At 44.2% G+C, this 11,780-nt stretch overlaps 1 protein-coding gene across 1 annotated transcript; it reads right to left on the minus strand.

Moving 5' to 3' along the window:
- Window positions 1-898: 898 nt before the first annotated feature.
- On the minus strand, window positions 899-5,245 carry LOC147452826 (protein-tyrosine-phosphatase MKP1-like). The gene is made up of 4 exons (XM_086518420.1): window positions 4,440-5,245; window positions 1,511-4,093; window positions 1,306-1,433; window positions 899-1,112 (listed from the first exon to the last, which is right to left on the minus strand). The coding sequence occupies exons 1-3, from the start codon at window positions 4,470-4,472 to the stop codon at window positions 1,377-1,379; spliced, it is 2,673 nt and encodes an 890-aa protein (XP_086374546.1). The 5' UTR covers window positions 4,473-5,245; the 3' UTR covers window positions 899-1,112; window positions 1,306-1,376.
- Between the last annotated feature and the right edge of the window lie 6,535 nt (window positions 5,246-11,780).

Raw genomic sequence — 11,780 nt, forward strand, 5'->3', positions numbered from 1 at the left:
TGAAACATCAAATTTCGAGGAAGCTAACACAGCCAAGCAAACAAATACGGGCACTGTACTTAAGATGAGTATCCTAATATAACGCTAAGGTACAGCACTGCACATTGTTGGACTCAGAGTCGAACAATAACAAATGGTCGGCAATCAGGACAAATCATTTTCCCAACCACATACACATTTCTCTTTCATGAGGAAACTTCAGAAATTCAAGTCTTCAAATTCAGTTCAGCAATTGGGATGAAATTCAAGCTAGTTTCTCACATTTCAGTGCTGATTATACTTTAGGCAAAAAAATTCCTTATAATGTTGCTAACACAAAAACCAGTACCTCATCCTTACAATTCAATTTACAGGTAAAATACATACCTAAGATGCCACTTGTGAACCTTGCTCTTTGCAAAAACTTCCAAGCTTGCGAATGCAGAGTATTTTCAGACCTTAAGAAATCTTATGACCTGATATTCACCTATAATTCTGTAATGAAGTATCAGAAGTCCGACAGAGATCGAAGGAAAGCCTTCGAATCTATAAAAGTTATCTGAGGTTTGGGAAACAAAATCCCAAATCCAAACCCCTCAACCCTCCGAACAACTCCCAACATGAGCCTGCCATGCATAAATTCTGCCCCAATACATGGCCCCTGTCCAAAACTATGATTGATACATGTCAATAAATATTTTCAAACGTCACCATTCAACCCTGCGCATGAAAACTCAAGAAATGAACAAGCACTCCAATGCGTCTGATCAGTATAAGTGCATTCTCGTACTCAAAACAAATGGGTAGATTATGATTGATACATGTCAATACATAATTGTCCCATTCAACCCTGCGCATGTATTCCAATGAAAACTCAAAAAATGAACAAGTGCGTCTGATCAGTATAAGTGCATTCTCGTACTCAAAACAAATGGACAGATTATGACACTAACTTTTTAGTTTAGATACAACAGTCACGATAAATGAAAAGGGCATTTTCACGTTGAACGAAAATGTCCTGAATATATAGTTACACTAAGCGAGATGATGGGATGGCTTCTTCACAGTCTCAACAGTTTGTGCATCTCCAAGAGCTTGAACTGTTGTTACGCAAGCTTTCCATATATAGCCTCCTGTGTTCAATGGGGATGACGGTTAGGCAAAGCACATGAAAGGGGACTATTTAATTTCAAAAAAATCATGACTCTAGAGAGAGTAACCCGATCGAAAGCCTCCGTAGGAATTTTCCTAATATGCAAAACAAAATTCGTAATCGCTCCTAATGGAATCAGAAAAGGGGGGGGGGGGGGGGGGCATCAAACTTACTGGGAGCATTTTTGCCACAAGATATGTATGGCTACTACAATGTTGCTCATCGCCCCTTACACGACTGTTCGTCAGTCTTCATTGAACAATTCCCAAAACTCTTCGGATTCTTGCCCTTCATCGACAACCTATACACAAGATCCCATGCATTAGAAATCACTTCCTGCAATCAGTGCATGCATGAGAGAGAGGCAACTTAACATACCCTAATTGGAACGTCATGTGGAAGCAGCATCCGTTCGAGAAATTCTTGCCCTGCTTGATGCCAAATTCCATCACCTTCAGTACAAGAATTTGGCATTGGGTTAGTTTTAAGTTGGCTTCCCACCCAAACAAAAACCCTCATTCCTTGGTTACTTTGGTGTGTGTGTGGTGCCAACAGCAGAAAGGCACCACTTGTATCCAAATCATCTGTATCGAACATGTCAATCCTCTCCAGATCTGGCAACGAGTATAACAACGGACGGCCCTCATCTGGTACTTCATTCAAAAATTTAGAACTTGCAGCATCACTGGGTGCAGCAGCACCATCCATGATGAAGTCTGGCACACTTGCGCCATGTGACATGTCTTCAACAGCTGGATCTTGAATGGCCCCTATGGAAGACTTGCTCATTTCTCCCACTGCTTCAGATCCCATGCTAGTACTCTCCATTGCTTCAGATGCTGGCTCTACCCTGTGCTTCTCAGCTGTGACAATTGGCGGTAATTTAGGTTTTCGCGACATCCCTCTAGGTGCTGGAGGAGGTTCGTTTTCAGAACCTGGGAGCTGAAGGCTAGGCTGCACACCACCTCTTCGCTGCACTAATGAAGACGTGGAGCCTTTGTTAGCATTCTGAGTCTTTCCAGAGGACGAAATATACAAACTGCTTATAAACGGATGGTACGGATGAGAAGGACTCAAACCAATCGGAAGTGACGCTGAAGTGGAGGTTTGTGCAGCTTCTGGTGACAATTTTCGTGGGTATGAAAGTGGAGTTGAATAAGGGGTTTGGGGAGTACGTGGTGATAGGCTCTCTAATCGAGCCACAGGAGTTGCAAAAGGTGTACAAGGGGTTCGCACAGCATCTGGAGACAAATCACCCAAGTGAGAAACGGGGGAAGCAAAAGGGGAGTCGAGCCCAACAGCTGAAGAAGATGTGGATGTTGAAGATACTGGAGACCCGCCATATGATGCGGAACTTATTGAAGTATCCGGCGAAAGACCGTCTGCCCTACTTGCTATTTCCTTAACTAAGGCTAGCTTTCCGGATAAAAACTTTCTGCGTATCACACTCCATCCATCATCCCTTGCTGGAATGCGTGTCGTGACCATACCCACTCCCACACCTGTAAAAGGAACAGGGGGTATGATGCCTCCTACTCTTGCTATTTTGTACAAAGCATAGTCACCGTCATAAAATGGAACTTTTCTGTTTCCAGCACCAAGCTGTCGAACTCGCTCAACCTCATTCTCCTTTGTATCCCTGTCTTTCTCTGCATGCAAGTTGGACTCGAGTAAACTTGGAACTCCATCTGCACTACTGCTCTCACTCTGAGAGACTGAATACTTGCTGAGACGCTCCCAGAATTCTGGACCCTCGGAACCTTCGAGCATGACCTGAATAGGACCCTCTGCTCTTTCATATCTCACTACCTGACCAGCAGCCTCTTTTGCGGCTTGTGCAATCTTCGGATCACAATCCTCACCTATCCATACTAAGATCCGATCTGGTAAATGTATGACAAAGGCCCCTCGCGAATCCAGACATCCTGCCCCAGGATTGCTTAATGCCTTCGGCACAAGATGCAAGGGATCATAAGGTGAGTGTGGTGCAAGCCTGTACATCCGGAGTACCGCATTAGGGCTCATTGGCATTGCATGTACTCTCTTCTGACACTGTAACAATTGGCATGCAAAACCCATATTCGGATTTGTGACACCTCTGGCTGCCTTGACATCCTGAAAAGCATCCTCAAAGCTGCTGCGTTCTCGCCACATTAAGTATGCAATGACCAGAGATGTAGATCGTGAAACACCTTGGCAACAGTGGACAAAGACCCGTCCTCCTTGCTCCCTGACATCCTCAAAGTAGTCAAACACATCATAAAGAAGACTTGTAATATCCTCACAAGGACTATCTTGCAACCACAAGGTCTTGTAGTTAAGCTCCCCCTTGAAATACTCGGGGCAAACAAAGCCCACACAATTGAGGACATGAGTAATTCCATTAGCCCGCAAGGTCTCCCGATCTCTGGCAACAGCATCACTGCCCAAATAGATGTGATAATCAGCAACCCGAGAGCACTGCTTGTCAAAATGGGCAAACTTATCCCGTTTCAGCTGTATTTCTGTGGGTTCAACAGCAGTTCTCTGTATAGAAGCCAAATCAAGCTTGATATCAAGGCTGTTCTTTGCCTTTCTGCCACCAGGCGTTGCAGGAACCGGTGGCCAATCACCTCCCAGGTCATCCAAGCCTGCGCTGGGCCATTCATCAAGACTCTTCTTAGATATGGACAGGGGTTGCAGGGGAGGGAGGGGGGCCCGGGATCGAGCACTTTGATTGTGCTCTTGAGCACGTGGAGTGCTGGGTACAATATTGACATCAGATGGAGCAGCTGGAAACCCATTGCCCTCTATAGAGAAAGGAGGCAACTTGGGGCTGGGTGGAGCAGAGTGAGAACTCCAAGTAGCTGACCGCCAGTAAGTTTTGCGCACGTTCGGAAACCTGCAATCGACAGTACCTGTCTCCAATTCCTTTCCCACCATGCCTTTGCTGGGCAAAGGTGAGTATGCTGCTAGTGCTAGCTACAACAATCAAACAATAACAGTATTAGAGAGCATACATGCACCTGCTGAGTACATAGTACATTGATGTTGAGTCTGTATGTGTCAGAATCTTGTCATTAAACAATTACACTGCAACACGCCATGAAATCACTTGTGTCGCTGTATGTGTGTATGGTGTGAGCTTCTTTCCAGCTAGAGATATACCTGTTTGTACAATTATACCTAAACTTTCATGTCTAGCCAAAATGAGAGGAGGGCTGAATTCCTCAAAACAACATTTCCTGGACAAACTACAAGCAAACACAGTGATGCTTGTGCACATTTGCATAGGAGTAATAGTAATGAGAGAATAGAGAGGACTAACCTCAATTGACCTCTGCTTGGTTGTACACTGCATAGAAAGCCTACTCTGTCAGTCGAGCTGTTGTCATCGTCGGAGATAATTTAGTTACCATTCCGGGCTCTCAAACCTTGTTTTATAGACCTAATTCAGGTGGAGAACCGAACCTTCTGCCGGTCTTTGCATTGCAAACTGAAGAACTCACGCAAACATAACTGCTGTATATCTCTACTCAAGGCTGAATATTGCTCTATAAGCCCCAAACTAGTCCCTGCAACTGCAAACCATGCAATCTCTCTAAAAGACCTGCAGCCTCCGAAATATGCCTCCAAATCCTCGAGAACCCCAAATTTGGGAAATGAGACGTCTCTCTCTCTCTCTCTCTCTCTCTCTCTCTCTCTCTCTCTCTCTCTCTCTCTCTCTCTCTCTCTCTCTCTCTGTGTGTGTGTGTGTTTGCTCGGACCCAAATCACAGATGATTTCCGTACAAGCGACAACCTGCAAACCCTACGAAGATCTGGCTCGTCCTTCCGAGCCCAAGATCCTAACAGGAGGAATTTCTGCACGCCAACGCTTGAGGAGCCTGCAAACCTCCCCCGCAAAACACAACGAGGTTTAAGAGAGATCGCTATAGAGAGAGATAGGCGATGGCGGAAACGGTTCGTCTGCCTCGCGCTGCAGCTACTTTTGTCTCAATGCGAGAGAGAGTGAGTTCTTATGGAAACTGTCTTCTTCCACACACGACCAATTCCGCCCTCCCCCTGCCCCTTCTTATTTCTCTTCTATCACTTCGCCGTTTCTCTCTCTGCGATGTCTCTCGTCATCATCATCATCGTCACCATTCTCATTCCATCTAGAAACAACACCATAAGGCTGCCAGAATTGGCAGAGCCTGCCAAGTTTGGCGGCAGACTCCTTGAGAGAGAGGAGAGAGAGTGAAATATTAACGTCTCTGGGTGTGAACTGACACACACAGAGAGAGAGAGAGAGAGAGAGAGAGATGTAATGAGCACATGAGTGCACTCAGTCCGGCCGGCTGCTGTGTCATCCGACGTGGCATGCACTTTTCGCTGCCTGTTTGCTGGCTAGATGGCTGAAAAGAGTCAAGGCTCCCCCTCTTCGGCCAGCCACTCTTCCTTGGCCGCACCAATCAAAATAGCCCTTGCCACGTGTGAGAAACACCATCCAGTTACATGAGCCTGCATAGCGGCGGGGTCTCTCCTTGTGCTCAATATCGAAGCTTCAGCCAGCCAGTCCTTCTGAATCGAAGAGCTGCCGGACCAGTGGCAGAATCCACCATGTGCTAAGGCTAAGAGAGAGAGAGAGAGAGGAAAGGAGAGATTCTGACATGTGTAGGAAGTTGGAACAATCCCAAGAGACCTCAAAGATCTACCCGACGAGTCTTGAACTCAAGAATTGCGAGCCTCGTGACTAATTGACACCACCTTGTCAGGTGGGATCTACGGTCCACCATCTTCGAACGATGTGGACCGTCCATTTATTGTCAAGAGTAAAAAGATTCTGCCTAGTTAAGCCCCAGCGATTTGAACCCACCGCCTACGCAATCAGAAGCCATCACTCTCCCATTAAGCTATCGTGCACCACTTGAAATGGAGGTGTGAACATAGAATCATATAGCAAAAATGACGGGGTGGGGAGCACATGGTGTTCACTTGGACATCACTTTGGGATGGACGCGATCACACTACAATCACTTTGGGATACTTGGGATCACACTGTAATCACTTTTGGTAATGGGTGGGGTCACAAGGTGATCACATGTTGATTGGGATTCACACGGGGATCACTTGGCAGTCACTTGATGTTCACATAATATTTACTTGGGGTTCGCTTTAATTGTGATCACATGGTGATCACTTGGGGATTAAACGGTGCAAAACGGATCCTGCCACCCTTAATCAATAGGGACCGTAGATCCCACCTGATAGAGGTGGTGTCAATTAGTCACGAGGAATTGCGAGAGAAGAAGAAGAAGAAGAAGAGATTTTTAACGTCGTAGGAAACTATCCCAAGAGACCTTAAAGATCTATCCGACGAGGAGAGTTAAACTCAAGACCTGTCATTCAAGAGGGAAATGGCATAACCAATCTACCACACTTGGGTGATAGAGAGGTTATACCATTTTCCTCTTCTTATTCGCACCCACACACACACACACACACACACACACACGAGAAGAGGAGATTTTTAACGTCGTAGGAAACTATCCCCAAGAGACCTTAAAGATCTCTCCCATGAGGAGAGTTGAACTCAAGACCTGTTATTCAAGAGAAAAATGGCATAACCAATCTACCACACTTGGTGAATGATAGAAAGGGTATACCATTTTCCTCTTCTTTTTTAGCGCACACACACACACACACCCGAGAAGAAGAGATTTTTAACGTGTAGGAAACTATCCCAAGAGACCTTAAAGATCTACCCAACGAGGAGAGAGTCAGCTTCTAGCTGTAGAATTTTTGCTAGTGGTGGTATGACCCTACGATTTTGAAAAATGTTTTTTAAGCAAAATAAAGAGAGATTCTAAATGAACGCAACCATATTCAATCTGTGTGTGTGTGTGTGCGCACGCGCGTGCGCGTGTGTGCATGTGTGCACGTCCATGGCCTTTGCATGAGGGATGCATGACCACTCTTCAGAGTCTCTACAATTCATCCACGTCAAGTCCTTGGCTTCAAATCAAATTTTCTCGCGCTCATAAAATGTAGGGCCATCAAAATCTCTCTTCATTGGATTGTGAAAGAGAGGCAGCATCATTGTCTGCCCATGCACATGCAAACGGCCTTGTGGATTAGCCATCTCCTTGTCATGCTTTAACGGTTGGCGATTGTCATACGACAGCCAGAGCTCTTCTTGGCAAAAATCTTCGTGACAGCAGAAGAGAGGGAGCCCATGTCTTCCAGCAAGATGTATTCGCTTATGTGAGCCACTGTTGAGTGCCTTGCCTTTGTGGTCATCAAGTTGAACACATCCCTCTCTCAGGCTGCCGTCTCTCTATGCCACATCCAGAGGTGGGGTTGAAAGGAGGGCCAAGAGTTGGGTGTAGAAAGGGAGGAAGGGATCTCATAACTAATGAATTTTTTTTAGAGCCAGTATGATAATGTAAGAAGTATGCAAAATCTAAAACTGTGTTCCATTTTCAACAAGCCTATGGGAGTAGGCAAGAGCAGTAAGAGCATTGTGCTATTGACGATAGTCCGCTCGAGCTGATTGAATGAGAGGGGGAGAATGCTAACCGACAAAAGTTGATTGGGTCATTTTTTGCCTAGTTGAAAAAAAATAAATGACAAAGTCGCAACTAAAGTGTTTGGTCAGCATGGACAAGGGTTTTCAAGTAGGCATCTAAAACTAGCGTTTTGTTTTCCAAGATCGCTATTATTTTCATCATTGGTTTTAATGCAATGTTAGGCCGACAACCACCCTCCTTTCCTTCAAATGGTCACCAGCCCTTTATATGTGAGGAACCTTGCATCAGAAGAGCCTAGGACAAAAATGCCCTTCAACTAAGAAGTCTCCTATTTTTTCTAGTTTTGTCGAAAGAATAAAAATGCCCCTTCAAATCTCAAAATTGAAAAAAAAAAAAGGAGCAAGGAGAGAGAGATTCGGGTCTCTAAGGTCCTTTTAACAAAATTGATCTAAAAAAACATGGGAGAAAGATGCAGTATTTTGTTTCTTAGTTTAAAGTTTGAGCCGAAAAAGTTTTAATTTGACCAAAAATGCCTCTCAAAATGCAAGTGTCTACTAGCTTGACCGTCACGAACACTCCAGGCACACTCACCCTTGAATGTTGGGCATACTAGGAGTGGTGCTTGGTCGAGCTCTACCATTGTGAGTGGCACTATATGCACCTTTACAAGTTGGATGACACAAAATCTTGCTCTGAACAAGGTTAATTGCTATGTAGAAATAGAACTTGGTATCGGGAAAAACACATTTCCCCTAGATTGCAATGGAAAGAAGTCCCTAGTCAACTTAGATACATGTGTGGTGTAAGTATAGCAACAAAGACCATGTGAAAGAACTAGGTAAAAATGCATTACTAAAAACTCACTTAAGTTTAGAGCTTGCCAATGGAAACAAAGTAAAACTTTTAGGACCGCAAGAAAACATGAGAATTGACAAATGTGAAATTGAGTTCACCCATCATTTTTGTGATATTGGGATTTGGAAACGATGCAGATTAATGGTCATATTAGGAGATCGATTTATCCGTCAAGTCATTGTTGTGCAAGATTGGGCTTATGGTTACCTCTATCTACAACATGCTAATACAAACACTGTAGTCAACCTAACTAGCCACCATTACCAAGATGTAGAAAAACTAAGAAATCTTATGAAGGGGAAGATACCTTGTGGATGTTTGAAGCGGCTAAATTGAACATGTTAACCCGTAAAGCTCTTGAGGTTGACAAGATTGCAATGAACACTCATGATTATGTTTGTGACCTACTCCAAGAAGACAAAGTTGAGCCTCAAGAGTGGATGCATGTTCTAGCCACAATAGACTCCAAAATGGCTAGAAACACAAAGATTCAACTTTATATTATCATAAAATGCCACAAATGGAACATCAAGGGTAAAGGCAATCACAAAGTCAACTATAGATGTTCCCTCATGGATAATACATGGACATGTTTCCTCATGGATACTTGGAGGACCAAGAGGCAATGTGTCTTCTAAATCAACATCTAAAACATTAATGATTGCATTCTCCAAAGGCCAAGAGACCCACTCAACCAATGAAAAAGGGCCAAAGAAAGAGACATAAGACATATTGACAAAAAGAAACTAGGCAAATGGTACCAAAATTAAAGGCTACACTACATAGCAGTTCATAGAAGTTAAGTAAAAATCTCCAAATATGCTCACCAAGCACCAAGGCTTAGATGAGATGGATACCCAAGTCAATGCTTCAAGTTCAAGGCTCTTATCAAGGTAATAGTCAAATTTGGCTCCAAAGCACCCGTGATTGAGTTTTTCACCATTAGCTATGTTACCATATACATGTGGTAGTGATGTGTGTGAACACACTAGGACCGTCGGGGTATTTTTTCCCTCTTTAGGAGGTTTTTTTCCTCGTGCATTGTATATACGTCCATCACTCTAGGGCTATCTATCTTTCCATTGCACACTCACACTCTCTATTGTGTGCCTTCAGCTTCCTTCGTCTTCTCCAAGCTGTGTGCATTTCTCTACAACCCTAATTCCAACAATTGGTAGCATAGCAGGTTGCATCCTCCTGGGATCAGTCGCCAGCAGTTCCAACACACGCCTGCTCACTTTCTTCAATTTCTGTGAGCTTTGGCGAGCGTTCGTAGGTCGACAAAAGTTTTGCAAGTCTCTCATATTTTTGAGTGGGGCTCATTTCGGCCTTCGTTTCCACTACAAGCAGTACTGCACATGCTATTTCGTCATTTTATGCATAATTTCTGTCAGTGTCATTTTCTACATAACAGGTGCCTTACAGTCCTCTACGGTTTGTGCTATATAGCACGTGTTGTTCCCACTTCTTTTCTCCTCTTTTCGGGCAGTTTTCACATTAGGCGCAGCATTTACCATGGCTGACAACAACACAGATGCGTTCAAGATGTTTGAAGTTGAGGATAGGTTGGATCGAGACAATTACCCTATGTGGGCTTACATGATGCAACATGTTCTTGTCTCAAAGGGCGTCTGGAATATTGTGCAAGGCATTGATGTACGTCCTGGTTCTGAGGATGTAGGCGATGTTGAGGATGTGGCAAGTCTTGCTGCAAGGATTGTTGTGCCTACATCACAACAATCTCGTTGGGATGTAAAGGATACGCATGCTCATGCATTGATTGCGTTGTCTGTGAAGCGCACCATTGTTCCTCACATTCGTTCAGCAAAATATGCAAAACAGGCTTGGAATATTTTGGCTGGTCTTTATGAAAATCACAATGAAGCTAAAATTGCCTTGCTGCATAAAGAGCTGGAGTCAAAGATTATGCATGAGGAAGATGATATGGACACTTTCCTTGCTGATGTCAAGGATATCAATGAGCAACTTATTTCTGCAGGTGAAGTCATTTCAAACAGTTCCCTTGTGCAAACTGTTCTTGATGCCTTACCAGATTCTTACCAGACTTTTGCTAGTACTTGGAGACTTATGACCCAAGGAAATCCTGAAGTTGTCAAGTTTGATGCATTATGCACATTGCTGTTGCAAGAGTCACTTTCCAAAAAAAATAGGACTAGACAACATGCAGTTGAACAGGCTTTTATTGCTTCTCAAAGAAAGGGTGGTAACAGTAATGTAGCCACTTCTTATGGTTCTGCTGCGACGAGTGGCAAAACTTATGTTCCCAATGCTTCTGGCAGCACTTCGTCTGGCAATTCTGGTGATAAGGGAAAAAAGGAGATGCGTTGCCATTATTGTAAAGCTAATGATCACTTGATCAAGTAGTGTCCTAAGTTGAAGGCCAAAGAGGCTAAGAAGAAAGAGGGTGGTTCCATTGCAAATGCTGGTTCCACCACAAATGCAACCATTGTTGAGTCTTCTGTGAAAAGAGACTGTGATGCTGATGTTGATGCACAATGGGCTTCAAGTGCAGAGTGCACTTACAATCATGTTGTCCATGATGCATGCATGTCAGTTGTTGCAGATTCACATGTGTGGTATTTCGACAGTGGTGCTGCAAAGCACGTTACCTCACATCATGAATTGTTCACCTCTCTCGAGTCTATCCCTCATGGGAATTCAGTCACTTGTGCCAACAATGCCTCTTATCCAGTTCAGGGAGTTGAAAGATTGTGCTTACTTCTGCAAATGGTAGTTCTTTCACACTTGTTGATGCACTTTATGTACCTAGGATCAAGAAGAATCTTTTGTCTGTATCTGCACTTGCTAGACTTGGACTTGTAGTCAAATTTGTGGATGACAGATGTACAGTTTGTTAACCCTCACGCACATTCCTATCACCTGCGATAGACGCCGTATTATTTATTTGGTAGAGTCAGGTACAGGGCTTGTCGGTCCAATAGGAAAAGGGTAAGAGTGATCGCCAATGAGAGGCGTACTCTAACAGGAAAATTCAAGGGTTAGTTGGCTAAGTATGGGCGCCCAAATGTGAATGGAGCGAGCTCATATAAAAGTCACATAAACCTAAAAATCGCTCACACTCATTTGTGCAATTGAAGAGTGCTCTTGCTCCATCTCCATCTTCTTCTTCTTCATCTCCTTGTGTATGTGTGTGTGTGTGTGTGTGTGTGTGTGCGTGAGAGAGAGAGAGAGTGTGTGTGTATCGAGCATTGCGACGATGGCACGGCGACGGTGAAGCGGTTGAGTGCGACGCAGCGGCGGCTCCTTCTTCTTCGCGGCGAG

This window comes from Adiantum capillus-veneris, chromosome 8 (assembly GCF_014529385.1).
Source record: "Adiantum capillus-veneris isolate H3 chromosome 8, ASM1452938v2, whole genome shotgun sequence".
NCBI lineage: Eukaryota > Viridiplantae > Streptophyta > Polypodiopsida > Polypodiales > Pteridaceae > Adiantum > Adiantum capillus-veneris.

What these genes read in the sequence shown, in the direction of transcription:
- LOC147452826 (XM_086518420.1), bottom strand. Translation starts at nt 4,472, where the DNA reads ATGCAGTGTACAACCAAGCAGAGGTCAATTGAG. An exon ending in CCAAGCAGAGGTCAATTGAG is followed by an intron (nt 4,094 to 4,439) that starts GTTAGTCCTCTC and finishes TGATTGTTGTAG; the next exon opens with CTAGCACTAGCAGCATACTC. An exon ending in CACATGACGTTCCAATTAGG is followed by an intron (nt 1,434 to 1,510) that starts GTATGTTAAGTT and finishes TCTTGTGTATAG; the next exon opens with GTTGTCGATGAAGGGCAAGA.